The sequence below is a fragment of the Sardina pilchardus genome, chromosome 1 (genome assembly GCF_963854185.1).
Source record: "Sardina pilchardus chromosome 1, fSarPil1.1, whole genome shotgun sequence".
In the NCBI taxonomy this organism is placed as follows: Eukaryota; Metazoa; Chordata; class Actinopteri; order Clupeiformes; family Clupeidae; genus Sardina; species Sardina pilchardus.
In genome coordinates, this window is record NC_084994.1 from 16,518,052 (window position 1) to 16,540,830 (window position 22,779).

Here is a 22,779-nt window from a genome sequence, read left to right on the forward strand (position 1 = left end):
AGTGCGTGACTTGACTGGCAACCAATGGAGCTGTTGGAGGATGGGAGTGATATGCTGCCAGGGCTTTGTGTGGGTTAGAACCCTGGCAGCTGAGTTCTGGACATACTGGAGTAGCAGTAGTCCAGGCCGGAGGTGATGATGGCATGGATGAGTGTCTCTGTTACTGAATGTGTGAGCGAAAGCCGGAATGAGATGCTTCTGAGGTGGTAGAAGGACTTGGTGACATTGTTCATGTGGGACCGGAAGGAGAGAGTGGAGTAGGATAACACCCAGGTTGTGCTCCTCGGTAGATGGGGAAGTGTAGCAGCCATCCACGACCATTTCAATTTAATGTCGCTTATAGAGCGCCAATACATTACACATGTCTCATGGCGCTTTACAGAGTGTTAGACATTCAAAGAGAGCCTGTGTCCGGCCGGTGAACCAGGGCAGTGTTGTGCCACTAAGGCTGATGAGCTCAGAAAAGCAATGGAGAAGGATGGGAAAAGCTGCAGAAAAGTCAAGGAGGATGAGGATGGTGATGAGGCCATTGTCGGCAGCAAGCCGTACGTCATTATGGGTTTTAATGAGGGCAAAATCAGTAATGGTGGATCCTGAAATCAGATTGGAGAGGTTCAAAGAGCTCATGGTGGGACAAGTGATGTTGAAGCTGGGCAGCCACTGCTCTTTTCAGGATCTTACTGATGAAAGGGAGGTTGGAGATTGGATGATAGTTGTTGGGGTCATCAGGGTCTGAGCCTGGCATTTTGAGAGTGGGGATGCCTGCTGCCATTTTGAAGCTGGATGGTACCACACCAGACAAGAGATGCATTTATGATGTTTTCAACTGACGGAGAATGGGAATTGGTGGGCATTGGGTAAAGACTGCTGGTTGATGTCTTAGCTGAGGTGACCAGTTTTTCAACTTGGTCGGCATCCAGTGGAGAGAAGGCAGTTCGTAACTGAATTTATTTGAATTTGGCAGAATACTGATGATGCAGTCAAGCCACAGTATTGCTCTCTCTCTCTTCCTCACATACACAAAACATGTTCTCTCATTTGTGAATGTTGGGAATTCAGGAATGGCTGAACTAAATTTGATGTATGAGGATTTCCTAATGTCTTCATATTTTGTGAATTCTGTTTATATGACCCCCAAGTGCAGTGTGGGCACAATCTTTCCTCTCTGGGCAGCCAGGTTTGCCTGCGTCTGCCTTTTTCTATGGCAAGATTGTGTTCACTGAGTCTACATTGTCAATGTTTTCCTGAGTTTAGGGTCTTTTACTGTGATCAGGTAAGTAGCTGTTGTATATTCATGTTTGAGGGCCAAATAGCATTGTAATTTGGATTGTGTTTTGGTGACTTCTTTCCAATATGTAATGTATTCTTCCTTTTCAGTGTTTATAATTTGGTTGGGTCCAATTTTTCTGACAATAAAGTTGTCCTGAGACTGAGTGATGTCGGTTGGTGTTATGTCACGGAGTCTAAGGACAAGTTGGCTTAGTGCACTCTTTTCTATATTTTGTTCTTGACATTTCATGGCTAAATAGTGGAGTGAAAGGGGGTTGCTAATTTTTAAATATTGCCAAAATGTAAGGGCTCTTTTCTGAATAGTAATAATAAGTGGGACTGACCTAATTCTGCCCTGCATGCATTGTTTGGAGATTTCCCCTGTACTCGGAGGATGCTTTTACAGAACTCTGCATGCAGGGCTTCAGTTGGGTGTTTGTCTACTTTGGGAAAATCATTGTGTGTTACTGGACCCCACACCTAAGAACCATATAGTGTGATTGGTGCAATTACGCTTTGGAAAAGTGTTATCCAAATTCTAATTGATAGCTCTAGTGTAGTTGATCATTTGATAGCGTTTCCCTCCCTCACATGCACACACACGCGCACACATACTCACTCACTCACACACACACACACACGACACACACACACAAAACACACTTCACATATTCCCTCTCTCTCTCTCCCTCTCTCTATGTCGTCTCTATTCTAGGATGTACAGTACAACAATCTGCAACCTGAAAGCAACAGGGAATCAATGATGTGCTGAAATGAGGCCTTTTCTTACTCAGCAACAGTGTGTGTGTGTGAGAGAGAGAGAGAAAGAGAGAGAGACAGAGGGAATACTGTATGTGAAGTGTGTTTTGTGTGTGTCTGTGTGTTACGAAATGGTCCAGGCCAGGACTGTGTAAGAGAGAGAGAGTGTGTGTGTGTGTGTGTGTGTGTGTGTGTGTGTGTGTGTGTGTGTGTGCGTGTGCGTGTGCGTGTGTGTGTGTGAAGGAGAGAATTTGTTTGTGTATATAAAGTATGTGTGAGTATATGTGAGGAAGAGAGAAAGAGAGTGAGAGTGCAATACTGTGGCTTGAGCTGTGGATCTGACTGTGGATTTGACTGTTCATCATCAGTATTCTGCCACTGTAAATTCCAAATTCAAATATATTCACTTACCAACTGAAGTATGGTAGGCTAGTAGCCTATTTTTACAGTTTACAGCAGGCATCATTGCTTGATAATGATGTTAGGACCTTACTTGGGCCGGTTGGGTTATTATGTCTAGTCTTTCAGTAGTAGCCTAGTCATTGGTCATATCCTTACTCATTCTCACACATCTGAGCCATAACGCAAATAAAAAACTGAATTTAGACCCAATAGTTATGTAGGATCTACATGAATTGCAATATCATGGCATATCCAATCATTATAATTCTGGTATCATTAAAGAAAACAGGTTAATTACCCTAAAATATATTTTTCTGAGAAGTCTATATACTCTAGATGTGATAAAAATGTGCATTGAGATATCTCCTAACTTCCTCCATATCACTATACCCTAGCTGTAATGTATTTTGCATTACATTGAAATGCATTGATTTTCAATGGACAGCTATGGTTATGGGTCTAAAGTAGCTGTGTAAAGTGTATTCAGCTATCTAACCCATACATTTTCTAAAAGCCCATACTCTAGATGTGATATAGCAAGAGTTGGGATTTGACCCACCCACTTTCAGTCCTTTGCCTCTATCTAATCCTATATTATGTAGGTGAAAAAGTGTACGACGGATACATTTTAGCCTATGTGATTCATGAAAAGCTATATAATCCATCTAAACTATATACTTTCTAAAAGCCTATGGCATCTACAGTACCCTCCAGAATTATTGGCACCCTTGGTAAAAGTTGACTAAAAATAGGTATAAAAAATAATCTTCAGGTGATTTATTGTACTCCCACAATGAAAACAATGAGGAAAAATACACCCTGCAAGGGAAGCAAATTTATTCTGAGAAAAAGGAAAATCTCATAAAGAAATAAATATGTTTAACAAAAACACGTCACTCACAATTATTGGCACCCCTACTTGTAATACCTTCTTAAACCTCCCTTTGTCAATAAAACAGCGTGTAATATTCTTCTCTGACACCCCATAAAGATTGAGAATACAAAGTAAGGGATTTAAGACCATTCATCTTTACAAAACCTCCCCAGATCCAGATTGCTAGGTCCACACTTGTGCATTCTCCTCTTTGACTCATCCCACTGTTTTTCTATGGAGTTTAGATCAGGGGACTGCAATGGCAATGTCTGAAGCTTGATTTTGTGTTCAGTAAACCATATTTGTTTTGATCTGGACATTTGTTTTGGTTCATTGACCTGATGAATGATCCAATCATGACCAACTTTTAGGGCCTTGGCAGAGATTGTTTGATTTCCTTTGAAAATGTTCAGGTTTTTCTTGGTGTTGATGATACCATGCACCTTAATTAGGTTCCCAAAGCCTTTGGGAATTAAAACAGCCCCACAATAGCACAGCCCCTCCACCATAATTCTGATTAGGCATGTGATTCTTTTTAGTATAGTCATTCTTCTATGTATGCCAAAGACACCATAAGTGTGTTTAGCAAAAGAGCACAATTTTCCTTTCATCTGGCAATAGACCACACTCCCAGACATGTCATGGTACCATTCAGTAACTCCTGCCATTTACATTGTTCATTAAATGACTCTACTGGCGTTAACCTGACATGCTGTCTAATTAATCTATTAGCAGTGAGGTCACTTTTGAAGATTTTTGTGGGGGACTTGGTGACCCCAAGATGATAGCTTTGTCTGTAACTCGCAACAGTGGTTCTTATGGAATTTTTTGCCTATCATACCATCCTCTGTACTGTACGTGGGGGCAAAATAGCCATGGGTCTTTGTCCAAGCATGTTTGCCACATTTCCAGATGATTAGAACCTTTTAATCATCATTTTAACTGGAAATATAGGCATTTTCAACAAAATACCTAGTTTTCATTGACATTCTCTTACTTACAAATGTTAACACACTTTCTTTTCATTTCAATTTAGTGTATTCTCTTGTCTCTCCAATGATGAAAAATGACTAGAGGATTTAGCCTCTGAGTGACGTCATTTTCATACCATAGTGAAAAAGAACGTCATGAACTACTTCTGAAAGTTCACGGACACTCTGATTTACTTTAAAAAGTTGCATTTACATAGGAAAATGCTCCTGTTAAAGTTTGTACATAATATGTTTCAGGGGTGCCAATAATTGTGAGCAATGTGTTTTTGTTAAAAATATTTATTTCTTTATGAGATTTTCCTTTTTTCTCAAAATAAATTTGCTGGCCTTGCAGGGTATATTTTTCCTCATTGTTTTCATTGTGGGATTACAATAAATCACCTAAAGATTATTTTTTAGACCTATTTTTAGTCAACTTTTACCAAGGGTGCCAATAATTCTGGAGGGTACTGTACATGTGATATAACATGGATTAAGACATATCCCATCATCCCACACACTTGTATACACCTATACCTACACATAGGCGTGTATTGTGAATTGTACTGGGTATGGGTATAAAAGCCAGTAAAAATACAACTAAGCTACCACTTAGAAAAGGTTATCATACCAAAACATATCTCTCAGACATAGAGGATTAAGAAAATCATTGCTAGATTTTGCCACCTTTGGTGAGACCAACTTCTGCTCTGGCCCATGGACTATGTGGGGAGCCGCAAGAGACTCTTTTTTCCCCTCATTTCGACACGGAGACATGCAACAGGCACACAGCGCATTCCATGCAACCAAACACCCCTGACACGACTGATTACTGATCTCCTCCTAACTGACTTGGACTAATTTATGGGACATATTGGAACACATGCTAAAGTTGACCATATAAAATCATCTTTTGAAAATTGATCTTAGTGCCTTCAATAAATAAAAAATAAAAAAAAAATGGGGAAATATAAGGACACCAATTTTCTTTTTGAATGAATAATGTATCGTAAATAAATGGTTTGAATTGCATTGAGCTCAATGAGGATGGAACCAGCTAATAGGCTAACTGAAGAAAAAAAAAATATTACAATCTATCGGTATGATGAAGGGTATGTGTTGATGTGGGGTTATTTTAATTCTTAAGGCCAAGGGGACATTATCAGGGTGCATAGTGTCCTGGATACATAAAATAACTGGCATTTAAAAAATAAAACAAATACAAATCTGCTAGCTTACAGTGACTGCGTTTACATGCACCTTAGTACTACTTTAGTACTACTTTAGTAGCACTTTAGTAATACTGTTATTCGTCATGTAAACAGGGATATTAATAACCGGGTTTCTCTGTGTTCATGTAAACACCATATCCTGAATATGATCAAAATCGGGATAAGTCTCATAACCGGAATACTAAAGTGCATCTAAACGCAGTCAGTGAGGAGAAAATGTATTTGATACCATGCTAAAGTTGCCTAAAAAGAGGAATAGAAAATCATCATTTGACAATTGATCTTAATGTCTTAATTCAAAACATGAGTAAAAATAAAACCGCTAGGTACACCAATTTGCTTTGTGATTGAAGAATGTATCGTAAATAAATAAATGTTCTTCCTAAATGCTAGGGGGAAGGAAGTATTTGAACCCCTATGTAGGGAATTTAACACATACTGCAGGGTTAACATAGGGAAGGGAAAGATTTTTATTTTTTAAGGCCAGCTATGTCATGGATCCAGGATATTATGCATCCTGATAAAGTTCCCTTGGCCTTTGGAATTAAAATAGCCCCACATCATCACATACCCTTCACCATAGTTAGAGATTGGCATGGTGCTTTTTCCAGTAGGCCTATTAGCCTGTTTGATGCTCATTGAGCTCAATGCAAATCAAACAGGGTAATAGACCTACTGGAAAAAGCACCAGAAATCACAAAGAAAATTGGTGTCCTTGGCGGTTAGATTTTTACTCATTTTTTGAATTAAGACATTAAGATCAATTGTCAAATGATGATTTTATATTCCTATTTTAGCATGGTATCAAATACATGTGCTCCACACTGTATATTGGAATTTGAACACATAGGTTAACATAGGCGTTCCAATTTTTAGGACCTCTGTATTTATTTATTTACAATACATAATTCATTCACAGAGAAAATTGATGTCCTTAAAGGTTGAATAGTTCCTCATTTTTTTAATTTAAGACATTAAGATCAATTTCCAAAAGATGATTTTAAATTGCCAACTTTAGCATGTATTCCAATACTTTTGGAGGGGACTGTAGTAATTGTTGTCGATTTAAAGGTAGGGTATGGAATTAGCTTTTTTGGTCATTTTTGCAAAATCACTTGAAATCCTATTCCTAACCCACTTACAGCCACTGAGTTGGAAGTACTGAAATGGAAATTAAACATGTCAATCATCTGCGGAACGGGCAGGGCTCGAAAAACTCCAGCCAATAGAATTCTAAACCCCATACCATCATTTCACAGCTCATTTGTCAATCTAACGGTCTTCCTCTTCCTCTTCCTCTTCCTCCTCCCCCTCCCCCTCCCCCTCCCCCTCCCCCTCCCCCTCCCCCCCGCACGCGCGACCCGTTCGTGCACATAGCACGAAAGCTGTTGACCGCGAGTCAGTGCTGAAACGAAAGTAACTAGGCCTGCTACACGTCCCATAATGTTCCCCTCAAATTGTATGTGTCACTTCATTTCTATACATACTAAGGCAGCGGATACCTACGGAAACTCAATCACCCACGCAATAAATAAGTGTAGCAAAAATTACATTTTACCGTGACTCGAAGAGTGTTGTAAACATGAAATCGAAACTTAACCGCTTGGAGCTACAGTGGAATAGGCGAACCAGCGGGCCAGCACTAAACTCGGATATTTCAGAAGATAAACGCCCTGGTAAGAACCAAACCAGATTCTGTTCAAATATACACACCTATGGCTACTGAAAGATGTAAGGTAACCTATATCAAATGTTATTTTGGTGTATTAAAATGCATCGTTGTTTTAGAATTTCCGAACGAAAGGGCTGGTAGACTAAGGTGCTTTTACCATAATGTAGGCTATAAAATCATCTACCTTGTCTGATTTGTGGAACTATTACCTACAACCCTTTGGAGGTGAATAAAGAATGTAATTGGGGAAGTTGATGTGGGCGATTGTATGGAGACTAGAGCTCATAGTGCTGTAGACGCCAGGCTGGCATTTCATTTAGCCTGGCTCGCTCGCTCTCGCGCATAATTTTCGTTGGTGCATGGAGGTTGGTGCATACGACTTGAGGTTGTATGTATTCAAAATCTGCCGGCCGTTTTGCGAATTCCGTACCCAACCTTTAAGTAAAATCATCCCGTTTCACCATTATCATAGCACAATTTAAAAGCTACCTAACAGAATATGTTTTAATAGGACAGGTTTGCTAGCCAACAAGATATGTGAAAATACCATGATGCAAAATAGAAAATAAATGCAGTGTATGTAAACATATTCCTAAAGTCTTATTTCAGACCACAATGACGGGCCATCCCATTTTCATAATATTTAAGAAATACTAAGACTGTTGAAGCTAAAGTTGAAATGGAACTTTATAGAGCCATCATGAAGTTGTCTGCAAGATGCAGTCAAAATCTAAAAATCAACATTGTCCTCATGAACAATACAATATTATTTAAATCATAGATTTTGTTAGACCCAAAGTTTGAGTCGTTTTTTCAGTCAAATTGTTCTTTGAAGCTCTATAATTATCTCAGTGGTATTTCATTCCAAGAGCACACTGACCAGAACAAAATAAAAAAAACATTTTTTGGAGATATCTTGCAGTGACAGGTTTGAACTTACCAGTGAGCACGAGAGAAAGTACGAGAGAAAGTGATGTGTCTGGGCTCAGACTCCTCACTAAAAACAGCTGAATCAGCATCATCATCATGAGTGCTGCCAAAACAAAAGTAATTTGTTACATTGGAGGGGGGGGGGGGGGGGGGGGTAGGATGTGGGCAGATAATCGGAAGATACACCATTCAAATACTAATATCACAGTAGAAGATTTTCTACCACATCACTGTTAATTTAGTAAGAATATTGCCATCACAAAGAACTGGATCTGAGATTTTTTATTTCCCTTTCTTTGTTCCTTTTATGTTATTGGAGAGAATAGCCAATTCAATGCAGAGAAATTAACAGGAATGACAAATGGCCAACATGTACAGAATATTGAAGGACTGCCATTGCCAGCTGGGTCCCAGCTTATGTCATCCTTGGTTTCCATAGTGACCCTACATGGGATAGCCCAGATGGCCCAGATGATAATGTGTTCTTATGCACTCAATGTAGAACCTGAGGACCTCAGACCCATTGGGAGCTGCTCTAGAGTTCTCAACGGGCCTGAAAATTACAACCCGACCCGACCTGGCCTGTGGCTTTCAAAGCCCGTTGTAACCCGACACATAAATATGAATTATCTACCCGAACCCGGCCCGACGCCGGCGGTCGAGTTTTCTCATATTATCCTATGGAGACGGACGGTCGTTAAGGGCACAAATATGTGCAGTGGCCTACCTAACCCACGTAAAAACCTAGTGAAACGATATTTTCCACAATAGAAACATGATATAAATGGGAAAACGTACTGTTCTTGCTATAAAAAAGGCAGAATCATCCACAGAGCATGATATTTCAATAACCGCTTCATACACGCTCACTACAATGGCAATGAGTTGTGGCTATTCAAGAAGACGTATAGCCTAGCAACAATCTACTGCCATTTTATTTTGTTCAAGGAGACGGCTTCTTAGAACTTGCACAGGAACTCATAAATGTTGGTGCAACACATGGCAGAGCTGCTGCAAGCTCTGTCCTTCCATCTCCTAACACAGTAGCGTCACGTCTGCCCCCGCTCCATGATTGCATGCACGTTGCATGCAGCAGCCAGACTTTCTTTACGATAGATAGATAGGCTACTTTATTGATCCCCATAGAGAAATTCATGATGATTCGCGATAAACAGCAGCGATGATTAATAAATGTTTTTTTGGGTTTTTTTTCACTAAGCGGAAAATATTAAGCCCGAGGACCGACCCGACCCGAGTCATCTGCTTAATATTTTCGACCCGAACCCGCGGGTCCCGTCGGGTTTGTTGAGCCGACCCGGCCCGTTGAGAACTCTGAGCTGCTCCCATTGTGCCTCGAAACCCTTTCTTTTTTTATTTTACTTTTGAACACACAACAGCAGTGATGCCAGTAACGCTTTACTTAGTAAGGCGTTACTGTATTTTGACCACTTTTTTCGGTAACGAGTAATCTAACATGCTACTATTTCCAAACCAGTAATCGGATTAAAGGGATAGTTCGGATTTTAAGACACGAAGTTGTATGGGTTCCCTGTCAGCAACGTAGTGCATCAGCACTGACTTACCCCCGACAGCGTCCTGTGAGCCGAGATCCAGCCGGTTTTAGATCGTTTTTGATGCTGAAGAAAGTAGTCCGGCAAGTTTCTGGGGTCACGAAAGTAAAGTGTTTTTCTTCTCAAAACCATATGCGTTCAACAGAGTGATATATTTGCACCACAAAAACGTTGTCCAGGAAAAATTCAAACCTCGTTATCACTTACCAGTGTTGGGAAGGATACTTTCAAAACGTATTCCGTTACAGAATACAAAATACATGCCCAAAAAGGTAATTTGTAACGTATTCCGTTACGTTACTCAATCTGAGTAACGTATTCTGAATACTTGGAATACTTCCGCATTGAATTGCATTTTATTAGTGTAGGAATGCGCCCATCAAATCCAGTTTAGGCCTATTGTGGTGTGTTCTTCTGTTCCAAATGGCTGAATGCGGCCCACGTACTGTATGAGAATATGAATTCAACTAAGTCACCTGATAAAACTATAAAACTATACAAGTTTTATAGTAGTAATAGAAGATGCTTCTTCAAGTTGGAACAGGGACGTAATAGCCAGAAATGATAAGGTGTGTGAGATTTTAGGTGGCATCAACTCAGTAAAAATGAGGGGTGCAGATATATGACCGGTGGGACGCAAATTAGGCTACCTGGAAATGTTAACACTATAGCCTACTACATAACCGTGCTCTCAAAAATGAACGTGATCGCTAAATGACAATCAAAAACCGCACGTTAAAATAGGCTATGCTACTCGCAAGAATAATACACTTTCATAGGCTGCACCATAATTTATTAAAAAACTTAGATATAGCCTAGATCTACTTACAAATAAATAACCCATACGCTGTTTTAAGTTGGAATGAAAACCTCAGAATGAATGCAGTGCCTATTAAAATGGGTTTCATCGTAGGTCTAAATCAACACGTAACCATGTTTATTGATAGCTAGACTGTATAACCGATTGGCCGAAGTAAGCAATTAATAGGCCTACTTGGGAAATATCTTTTGAACAGACATCAAGAACAACGGTCGGTGAGTAGGAGTTACTAACACTTACTTACTTTACTCCAAATTTGCTGTCAGTTATCTCCGATAGCGCGTCCATAATGCGCGCTGGCTGCGTTCTGACGACGGGGCTTGGATTTAAACATGGAAACAATTTCATCTAGATTTCTTTCCGGGAAATGCATGGAGTTGCCTTAATTTATTTAGAGAGTGAATAAACTTCGAAACAGTGAAGTATCCTCATGTAATCCATTGATTTCAACAATGTAACTGTATTCTAAATACCAACTGTTTAAGTTGTAACTGTAACGGAATACAGTTACTCATAATTTGTATTCTAAATACGTAACGCCGGTACATGTATTCCGTTACTCCCCAACACTGTCACTTACTTATTTTTCGCGATTCCTATCACTGCGCGCTACTGACAGCTGGACAACGTTTTTGTGGTGCAAATGTATCACTCTGTTGAACGCATATGGTTTTGAGAAGAAAAACACTTTACTTTCGTGACCCCAGAAACTTGCTGAAGAAAATAGTCCGGCATCAAAAACGATCAAAAACCGGCTGGATCTCGGCTCACAGGACGCTGTCGGGGGTAAGTCAGTGCTGATGCACTACGTTGCTGACAGGGAACCCATACAACTTCGTGTCTTAAAATCCGAACTATCCCTTTAAAGTTACTCATCCAAGTCTCTGTGCGCTACTATTTTTGTCATTTTCATTTTGCTTTCTTCTCGTCGTGTAGGCTATGCTCAAGTTTTCAGCATGAGGACAACTCATGTGTAGGCAGTAGGCTCCACGTAGCGACACAAACGTAAGGCGCGTTTCCTAGATGAAAATACAATCAGTAGGCATATTTTGAGTTTGAGTCATCTACACATGACAACATTAAGGTACGTTGTACACTCTGTGTTGGTGACAAAGTCCTAGGCCTATCTAGCTAAACATCCCGAGTTCGCATATCGGCTCCCTGACGCACGCAATGGAAAGGGAGAGAGAGAGAGAGCGAGGGTGCTGTGTGTGCCCGACGCGCATCCAAAACAGAGCACCGTGACTGGGCTGTATAGCTATATCAATCGATACGTTTTCGGTGTAGGCGGGCTTTTATCTCTTTTCTCCTGAACTAAATTAATCAGTTCAGTAGCGTCAGTCAGTGCCCCAAAAAAAGTAACATTTAGACCGCATCTAACACCAGACTACACGAAAGTGTACCCTTGTCTCACGAAATAATGATAGTCTTGCACAATGCATTAGCATCTCCCATGGTGGATTAAATGATTGTAAAAGACTTGTCGAGGTGAGTTTAACAAGTGTAATTTCATTGGCATATTCTAAATGGCTGCAGTAGAAGGATACACGAAAAGCCCAAACTACCAAAATCTTCATATTTTATTACCACAATTTCTATCTATAGGCCTTCCTTATTTAGTATACTGACTAGACATTATTGAACAAGCATATTCATAAGCTATTTCAGTATCTCAGTAGGTAAAAGTATTTTTAGATACCTCCCTGAAATTACTTTTTGCAGGTTGTGATGTCTATATTGATGTTACTGTTAAAATGCACTTCCAATAAAGTGAGTATTGGCAAAACCGGTTGCCATTTTTATGTTGAGGCGGCGGGGAGCTTAGTTTAAAAAGTAACTAAGTAATCTAACTTAGTTACTGTTAGAATCAAGTAATCAGTAAAGTAACTTAGTTACTTTTAAAAGGAGTAGTCAGTAATCAGTAATCAGTAATCGGATTACTTGTTCAAAGTAACTGTGGCAACACTGTTTGTGACACTAGCTGATCTGACCTGACTTGTTTGCGTGGTAGCACACATGACGTGCACAGATGATGATTCTCTATAATATTTTTTACTGCATTGCAATGAACAAAGTAAAGGCAAAAAAGTGTTTATTTGTCAAACAAATTTGAATGCAGTATGAGTCTTGAATGGGCTACTTGCACGAAAGGCTCTAATACGCTCATTTATTTTCCGGCGGAGCCGGGTGTGTTTGAACCTGCCACTGGTGGTGGGGGGGTTGTCTGCGGATGGGTGGCGCCGCCTGTGGGCGGACTCTGGCTGGCCATGCTCATGCTGCTCTGACGTGCGGTTCAGAGGTGGTGTGTGGGTTCGCCTGGGGGGGGGGGGGGGGGGCATTGTGGGTGGGTGGATGTTGCGTGCGTGGTGGGTGGGTGGATGTTTGCATGCGTGATGGACGATGTGCGGGATTCTCTCTTCGGGTTTAACTGGGTAACCTATTCCTACGCACCTGTCCCCACAAAAGAGGTGTGTAAAAGCGTTTTGTAAACCCTCTATAGTATAACCATTTATATCACCATTGATATACTTATTAATACTTAATATGACTTACAGTAATACTAACACACTCTATTTCTCTTCCCTTTCCCCTATCATCATCTGTGAGGTAAACCATTACCAGCCATCAACCATCCCTGTGCCTGTCCCTCATCACACCTGAAGTCACATCCCTCTGACTGCCCTACCATCGCCATTGCCTTCGCCATCCCTATGACTGCCCTACCATCGCCTGCTGTGGTTCCCTGCCCGAATCTTTGGCCCATGCATCCCAGCGACCCATCACTTTCCGAAATAACTAATGGATTACTAATGGACAATTTATTCCCTACACTGGACTATTTGAACTTTGATTGTCATTGTAACTTTCAAACTACAAATGACTGTACTGTAACTGACCCAAGGCAGATGGGTTGGGCCCTTGAGTCGTGGATCTGTCTGAGGCTTCTTCCTATATGTATCTCCAATTCCAGGGAATTTTTCCTTGCCCCTGTTACTCATGGGCTCTCTTTGAATGTCTAACACTCTGTAAAGCGCCTTGAGACATGTGTAATGTATTGGCGCTCTATAAGCGACATTAAATTGAAATTGATCGAAACCACCGTGCAGTTATTCACCAGCTGCTGTTGTGAAGGAAAGAGGGAGTTAACACTGGCACAGACGGTTCTTGTTAGGTAAAATATGCTGAGAAATAGTTAAAGCAAGTAGTTACATGACTCACGATACTGGTATTAAATATACGCATATTTTCACAAAACATTGTCACGTTTTCTTCTACGTAATGAACTTTGAATGAATGAAACTCCCTCTGCGGTGCGTAGTATCAACTGTGCATGTGCATATCCGATCGCGTACCGACAATGCACTTGCTAATTTGTGCTACATTCTTATCAACGATCTTTGAAAAACTACTTCCTCGTTTGGGGCTGACACTACGCTTACTTCCCGTCACGTGACAGCACGTGACTACGCTTGCTTTCCGGTCCTGACAGTGCAGGTCCTGAGAGTGCAGGAGGGGCCTGACAGTGCAGGCTGCAGCTGGACGCTCGTGATAAAAGTTGCGCCGCGCGCCAGAGCCAGTGAGTGCCCGCATTGAGACATGAGAGGTATGTATCAACTCATCTTAGTTAAGGGAATAACATAGTTTAATATGAAAAAACGGTGAAGTGTATGAAGGGTCAAAGTAACAATAATTAAATATAAAGTAAATTACAAAGTAAAATGTTATGTAAGTCATATGACCAAGTATCAAATTTAAATCTACTCAGATTCAGTGGATGGGCGGGGGGGCGGGGGACATAGCATGATTGACAGGTGACAGTACAACCGAAGTACCAAAGTCCAAAGTCTGAAGTAAAGGCGTTAATTTAAATGGTGGCGCACGGAATTGCATGAGGCTGAAATATTAAGTCTCTTTCAAAATGAGAACAACAGGGAAATGTAAATGTGATGTATGACTTCAAATTAATTCAACTTCTTATTCAATTGATTTAAAGTTTAATGTAATTAGAAACTGCTCACTCTATACCTTTGGATAGTAAAGGCAGTAGAGAAACAGGACGGTAGTTCTCAACTTGAGCCGGGTCGAGTGAAGGTTTCTTTTTTTTTTTTTTTTTTTAAAGATTATTTTTTTGGGCTTTTTATGCCTTTAATTGGACAGGACAGTAGAGAGAATGACAGGAAGTGAGTGGGAGAGAGAGTCGGGGTGGGATCCGGAAAGGACCACGGGGCGGGAATCGAACCCGGGTCGCCGGCGTACGGTGCAGGTGCCCCAGCCAGTTGCGCCACTGCCGGGGCCGAGTGAAGGTTTCTTAAAGGAGCACTTCTATGAAGGGTCAAAGTAACAATAATTAAATATAAAGTAAATTACAAAGTAAAATCTTGTCATGTAAGTCATATCACCAAGTATCAAATTTAAATCTATCAACGATTGTTAAATGTAATCTAATTTAAAGTTTAAATCAATGTCATTTGAATTTTGAATTACATTAAACTTTAAATCAATTGAATAAGAAGTTGAATTCATTTTAAGTCATACATCACATTTACATTTCCCTGTTGTTCTCATTTTGAATGAGACTTAATATTTCAGCCTCATGCATAATTTGAACGCTTTTACTTTGGACTTTGGTACTTCGGTTGTATTGTGACCTGTCACAGGCAAGGTAGACTATGTTCGATGATTTTCTGAAAGTATGATTTATTGAGACATTGAAGCAAGTCAATTCTGTAGTTTCTTATGCCTCATTCCATTGTACTATAGATTAGGAATGCACCGATCCGACTTTTTCAGTCTCAATACCGATACCGATGCCTGGGCTTCGTATCGGTCGATATCCGATACCGATCCGATACCATTGTTAATTAATAAACTGTATATCTCACCATGTGGAAAAGACTTAAGGCATCAGGCTTGACTTAAACATTATTTCCCTAACTAAACATTACTTTCCTAAGAAAAAATCTAACAAAATAACACTTAGATATAAAGGTAATGTATTATTATTATTATTATTATTATTGATTATATTACTAGTATAAAAAATAAACAGTTGTGCACCAGCAGCAACTTGGAACAGCATTCAAATTCAAGTTCACAGTTATTACTAAATAATAAATCTAACTAGCTGACATGAAACTCAACAAATGCATAATTTTCTCCCATCAAACAATTTTGCAGATAAAAATTCCATATCAGTGACATACATTGAAACACCCCTGCCAAAATGGTGTCACCCACGAAACCCCTCATAGTGGTACGGTCCCTCAGTTTCCCCACGATATACTAATTAGTTCACACGGAGTTTGAATGGTGGTAAACGGTACTTTAAAGGTACATTATGTAGGATTTTAAGTGTTTTAGTACCTCAAATCAACGTCTTCATTCATAAATAGATCCTCTTTGGTGTAAAATAACATATGCCAATGATCTGACTTGTCCTCCTGGCCGAAGAATCACTTCCTGGCATTTACATTGAAAGGGACGTTACCGGAAGACTTCCATGTCTTTCCGGTGTATGAACGGCCGAGAGGAACACACTACCTGTTAATACCGCTGGGGAAAACGCGTTTCACGTTACACAGAGAAGCAGCGTGAAGACGGCCATTTCTATACAAATTAAGACTGCAGATTCGTAAAGAAACGCAAGCACCCACATCATAAGTGTATCTAAATTAGCTATGTACCAAACATGACATTTTACCGTGACTCGAGGAGCTGTAACCAACTTGTAAGGTTGCGTGTACAAAACCGCTAGCTTAGCTAGCGAACATCCCTACCCATTAGCTGCTAACGCCTTTGGTGCAAACGTTAGCTAGCTAGCTCGGTTAACAGGCTAAATAAAATGGTTTATTGTGTCTGAAAGTGTGTTTTATTGGTATCACACACAAGTAACGACAATGGGGAAGTTTCGATTTTATGTTATTTCAGGTTAGTTTGCAACAACAAGTTTAACCACAGTCCTTAGCTACCTAGCTAGCCAGCCTGACTAGCCCTTCACATTAACTTTCTATGTACTGTGCTACTGCTAGCTAGCTATTGTGCTTAGCTCGGTTAACAGGCAAAGTGAAATAATTTACGTGTCCGAAAGTGAGCTTTATTGGCATCACACACAAGCAACGACAATAGAGAAAAGTAGGAGAAAACTAGGAGACTGGAACTAGGGCCATTGATAGATAGATACTTTATTGATCCCCAAGGGGAAATTGTCTTGGTAGATTCACGAGATGAACCTTATGCTACAACAACCTGAATGCTTTGCAACGGCTTGCAAATGCTGGCAACGATGTGCAACGTTTAATCATAGACAGTAAAAGATAATTTAATTTAATTCACACCTCTGCAACAGTTTTGTCTCGTCGCAGATCTTTGAGTTATGTGTTTGACGTGAGATGGCTACCGTAGTCTCTATAGACTGCAATATAATCCCTAACCGCTAGATGGGAGAATTTCACAATGAAATTTCCTCAGGCTTACACAGTGTCCGTTTAAGTTGTATGTTTTATCTAATAAATGAGAAGTTTTTAACAGCCAATTTGAACATTTGCATGTCTTGATACCAAGAACAGTTTATAGGCTACAGATATGAGATGAAAATGACAATGTGTTTAGTTTGAGTAGCCTATTTTGTGTTGACTGTTTACACATTTAACATGTTGCCTAAATGCAACAAAACGCATGAAGATCTATTAATAGAAGCGCCGCGCCGTTCTGACCCACTTATACCTAGAAGCGCCGCGCCCCGGTCATTTGACCGCTTTGACGACCTACTAGAAGCGCCGTGCTGTTGTGAACTACTTAAAGCGCGGCGAGGCGGTCAAATGACCGCTGAGTCCTTAGACTGGGGGGCTTTTACTTACACATAATGATCGCAAGATGGCGCTTCGTGCACGAATGAAATCGTTTGGTCATAAATTCAGTTTGCACTAAGCCATGTCATTCGTGTCAGACCGTGTTGTTGATAATCTGTGGTTGTTTGTTTCATTATGACATACAGCACGTTTGAGTTATCTGTTAATGTATTTGTGTTGATTTGTGTTGTTAAAAACTTTGGAAGAGTTCTTGAACAAACCTTAAGCAAACTTGACTTTCAACTAAAATGCTCTAAAAGTGAATGTGGCTAGTTCTAATTCACTCCCCAAATTCACTTCTATTCATTTAATAGGTAGCTAGCCTATGTTCGCGCTGCCGAAAATGATCGGACCTGGTCACCTGGAACAAAGAGCCTAATAGTCTGGTTTCAATTACACAGTAGCCAGGATTTCATGCCGCATTTTACAGGCTACCGTGGCTACTTTCTAAAACAACTTTCATTCATTTAGGGAGAAGATCTAGGGTCTAGCTACATCGGAGGGAGGGAGATAGAGAGAGCTATGCTGAGCAGGCATAGGCGTGAGAAGTAGCATAATTTAAAATAATGAGTGAATGATATTCTCTGTTTTGCGAATGTGTAGGCTATGTTTGCGATGTCTGCTGAAAAAAAAGCTAGGCCTATTGTTTCTACAATTTAAGCTAACTTCTATGTGAATTTGAGATTCAGCATTGAGACACACATTTTCTCCTAGTTAACAAGCAGAGTCGTAGCTCACTGGTTAGAGCTTCGGCTTGATCACCCAAGGGTTGCTGGTTCGATCCCCAACCAATTCCTGACGGAAGTTCTCTTGAACAAGGCATCAATAAAGTAGGCTATATTTATATTCTTTTCGATTCACATAACTACACGCACGCTGGCGAATTCGAACATTCTGAAACGCGCATATGCGATGAAACATGATTGCGCATTCTTCCACGGGTTGCCTAAACAGCCAGCTTACAGCCTAGTCTATGCAGGGGACAGATAGATGGGGTGGGGGTGGGGAGGCAGTTCCTCAATGCCTCGGTAATATCTGTAGCCTAAGTATCCTAGACGAGTGTATGGGGGAGGGGGATGATCGGTTTCAAATAGGCTGCAATGGATAGTGTGTTGTATAGACCCCGAAGCCATTTGCTTTGAGAACGGCTGGCTAATGAAGTTGTTGGCTGGCTAGCTGGCTCAGCCAAAACCTTAATGCAGCCGCTGAAGTACCCGATTTGGTTCCCCCCCAGTTCGTGTTTCCTTTACGCCACTATACTAAAGTTCTTGCGTTGTGGCTAGGTTACCGTACGTATTCTTAGTACTGAATTGCGTTTTCCGGTTTTCAGCTACGGTAGCCGACTAGAGCTTCTGCAGAAAGACCTATAGGGGAAACACGAACTGGGGGGGAACCAAATCGGGTGCTTCACCGCCACAGTTTTCATGACTGATAATGGCTTTAGTTGCCACTTCATGTCTACAGATGTGTATATTGTATTAGATATCAACACACAATGTTATTGTATTGTTTTGGACAACGTTCTGCACGTTTCACTTCAATGTAGACTGCATGCGTTCATTGCGTTGTGAACAGCGCAGCAATCTCTGGATAGGAAACGGTGGAAGTCGCATCAGTAGGCTAGCTAATAGCCTATCACGTTCAATGCTGTAAATCCATCTGTTCCAGAATATTTGGTTCATATCATCAATCTTTGGTTTTGGTGTTTGTGCAACCGGGCCCTGACGATTTAACAAAAGTCTGAGTAGCCCTACGTAGGAATTAGGAAAGTAGCCTATGTAAGGTGAGATCAAAATCAGGCTACTTTGTTTGCTGCTTTTCCCCATGTCATTTTCATTGGTCGTCAACTCACTGGGAGTCCTGTGTGTCGTAGCAACGAGCACAATACTGATGTGGTGTGTCCAGTGGGAAAATCTCATGTAGGCCTAGTTTCTAGGCTATCGTTTATTTTTTCGCGTGTCACTATGATATAATTATTTTTAGATGCAAAAAGTCTAACTGGCTTTGTCAAAGTTTGTCAGTTGGCGGCAGAAAATGATTGGCTGGCGAAATTATTTTTCGTTAATGGTAGGCCTAAACATATTGCGATTCATCCGTTTATTTCAGATAGGTTGTTATTAAAAACCATTAACAAAAAATAATTGTTCATCGACGTTGAAAAACGGTCAGTAAATTCTATCGATATAAGATTTTGCGTTTCGCTCCTGCCGAGATGTGAACACGGGTCTCCGGCGTTGCAGACAGGAGTGTTAACGCTGCGCCAATTGACATTATACAATAAGTACGTTAGGATAGGTCCTTGACTTGACGTAACTCAGTCAGTCCAGCAAATATGTAAGAAAATGCTTATACATTAGTCTGAGCTTTAAAAGATAGCCTACAAATAGAAGATAAGATGTACAACTATGAATGTACGTAGGCATACGCGCCCTACGTACATAAATAGGCTACGACGAAAATTACACATGTAGGCCTGTCGCAACGTTTTCAAAACAAACTCGCATTTTACCACTGTAAATCGCCTCCATAGACTATGCCATGTAAATGAAAAATAGTTATTAAAATAAAGCACATATATAATACATGTTGCACATAAACGATATGTTTTATGGTAAAATATTATTCTCATGCCCGACTGACAGGAAATCCTTGCGACATCTGCTGTGAGAAAAGAGAATAGCAGCCTGAACAAAAATGGCCGAACGCGAGACAACATAGTGTTGTCACATAAGTGAGCGCAAAATAGCTCTAACTAGCTTGTACCGGTGTGCTTTTGATCATGTAAAAATTCTGGGTGACAAAACACGCGTATTTAGGAAAAGTCGTGAACGTAGGGTCCTGGAATTTAATCGAGTGAAAAGATTTTTTTTTTTTTGTAATCGCTGCGGTCAAATGACCGCAGCCCGGCAGTTCTAGGTATATCTAGGTCAAACCCACACGGCGCTTCTAGGAATACGCGTCAGCGGTCAAATGACCGGCGCTTGGCGCTTCTAGTGTTAATCAGTGACAAATGGTGGTTAGTATAGATATTCTTTTGATCCTATGACATAAATTTGGTATCTGTATTTATCCCATCCGTGAATTTAAACACTCAGAGCACACAGTGAGGTGAGGCACTCTAACCCGCAGCAGTGAGCTGTCTGCTACAGCAGCGCTAAATGGCTGGTTGCGCGTCATGGCTCAGCCTTTTTTTTAAAAACTAAATTAAATTCGGATCGGCCCATGGATCTGTTCATTTTTTCCGATCCCTGATCCAGCTATTTTGTTCATATCGGGGCCGATATCCGATCCAAATATCGGATCGGTGCATCCCTACTATAGATCCACTACCCGATCTGGTAAACTTACATAGTGCAGTTATAGAGGGCCGCGAAGTGAGTGCAGAAGTGCCGTTCACCCTGTTACGAGTTGATGAACCACTGACATGATTTTGGGAACATTAGTTAGATCAATCACAAAGTTGTCTACTAGATGCTGTCAAGATCTAGAAATCAGGCCCCAGCCGTGGCGCGACTGGCTGGGGCACCAGCACCGCACGCCGGCAACCCAGGTTCGATTCCCGCCCCGTGGTCCTTTCCGGATCCCACCCCAACTCTCTCTCCCATTCACTTCGTATCATTCTCTCTACTGTCCTGTCCAATTAAAGGCATAAAAAGCCCAAAAAATTATCTTAAACAAGGATCTAGAAATCAAGATTGTACAGTGATCTGGATGCAGGAGGTGGTTATGTGTTCGCTTGATGGAGGTTTGTGCTCTTGGAGTGCTTTTCTAGTTCTAAATAATAGATTTTGTTAGACCCAAACTAGCTCTACAACTAACTAGTTCAATGTATCTCATTCTCAAGAGTGCACTGACCAGAACAAAATAAAACAGTTTTTTAAAAAGATTTATGTTGCGGTGGGTGAACTCACGGGTGAGTACGAGAGAAATAGATGTCCCTGGACGTGGACTCCTCACTGAGTACAGCTGAATCAGCATCATCATCATGAGTGCTGCCAAAACAAAAGTCATTTGTTACAAAAGGGGGACATACTATGACACTTATTCTATGCTCGGTTTCCATGGTGGCCCTACATGGGTTAGACCAGATGTACTGATGATGTGCCCTTTAAGCGCTCCATGTAGGGCCTAAAGACACTGAGATATTGGGAGCTGCTCCCATGCCTCCAGACCCTTTCTTTTCTTTTTGACTTTTGAATATGCAACAGGCACACAGCACAGTGCATGCATCTCAACAATGCTGATGTTTCATTGCATTTGCCTCTGCCGTCCTTTATTGTTTCGGCTTCCCTAGGCCTTCACAAACAGCAATATTGTACAGGTCTTGGTTTTGGGACCGATTCTGTATTTAGAAAAGGTCTGAGCAACATTTGAGATGGTGCTGCAACAACCATATCTGATTTGACACGGAATGACCGGTGGATGTGGATGTGGAAGAGTTGGTTTAATCACTCACCCACATTATTCCTACCAGTCTGGGATTGAACTGCTCACTAACCCTAACTAGTAGGCCATGGATGGTTCTCTGCATCTTACCTTCAGATTTGTGTAATCTGTGGAGAATGTGGCTTCATGCAGACAGCACAGTGACTGAGGACAGACCAAGAATGAGTGGGAGAAGGAGATGGGGTCTGGGATCAGAAAACTCACCCTCCATCAGAGTGGATTGCCGACGCAGCCATCAGTCTTTATTGTACCACAGCTGTGTGCTGTAGACACTGGTGTTGTCTCTGATCTGCGGACTCTGGTCTGAGTGTCTCACTGTGACCTCTCTCTCCTCAGGGCCAATTATCCTAACAGCAGTGGTGTACAGGAGTCCCTCTAGTACTGAAAAGGAGGAAAGTATAGATTGACATGTAGCTTTCACATTATGCAGGGTTTCCTAGCAGCAGTGGGATATGTATTTCTTCTTCTTAAGATAAGCCTAGTAATGATGCTGTTTACTGCTAAGCTTGGGGTAACATGGAAATTAATGTTGGTGGTATTTATGTCACACAGATATGCACAACAAACACCAAGGAGAATCTAAAGAGTAACCCAACAGACACGACCCATGACATCTAAATATTAATGACAATCTGTTCGTCTGTGTGTCTGTTTGCCTCCCCTTAGCCTGGTCCTACCACACTCTCGTACATTCATAATGTACAGAGTCTGGCCACTATCCATTGCCAAGCATGAACTTCCTTGAATGTGGACACTCTGTTGATGTTTAAAACTATTGGATCTGCCCAGAGCCACTGAGATCTGCCATAATCAATCGCTAACGCTTGCTCGTGACTTGAAATGCTCAAACTAGCACATGACCTCAATGTCATCGTTCTCAGCTACTCCCTCTGTTCGCTGTTTGGACCTGCATATTTTAATGTTGAGAAATCCCATGAATATACTGCAGATCCAGACGACATACTGAAGGGACATGAAAACTGAG

General features: G+C 41.0%; 1 protein-coding gene across 2 annotated transcripts in view; it reads right to left on the reverse strand.

Moving 5' to 3' along the window:
* LOC134065829 (erythroid membrane-associated protein-like) overlaps window positions 1-22,779 on the reverse strand; it is a 65,377-nt gene that overhangs the window by 18,609 nt on the left and 23,989 nt on the right. Inside the window, exons 2-4 of one of the 2 annotated variants that reach the window (XM_062520954.1) lie at window positions 21,999-22,175; window positions 21,260-21,340; window positions 8,120-8,212 (exon numbers count right to left, since the gene is read on the reverse strand). In XM_062520954.1, coding sequence (XP_062376938.1) covers window positions 8,120-8,212; window positions 21,260-21,340; window positions 21,999-22,030 — 206 coding nt within the window. In that variant the 5' untranslated portion in view covers window positions 22,031-22,175. The remainder of the gene's footprint in view (window positions 1-8,119; window positions 8,213-21,259; window positions 21,341-21,998; window positions 22,176-22,779) is intronic. The other variant, XM_062521037.1, reaches the window with a different exon arrangement.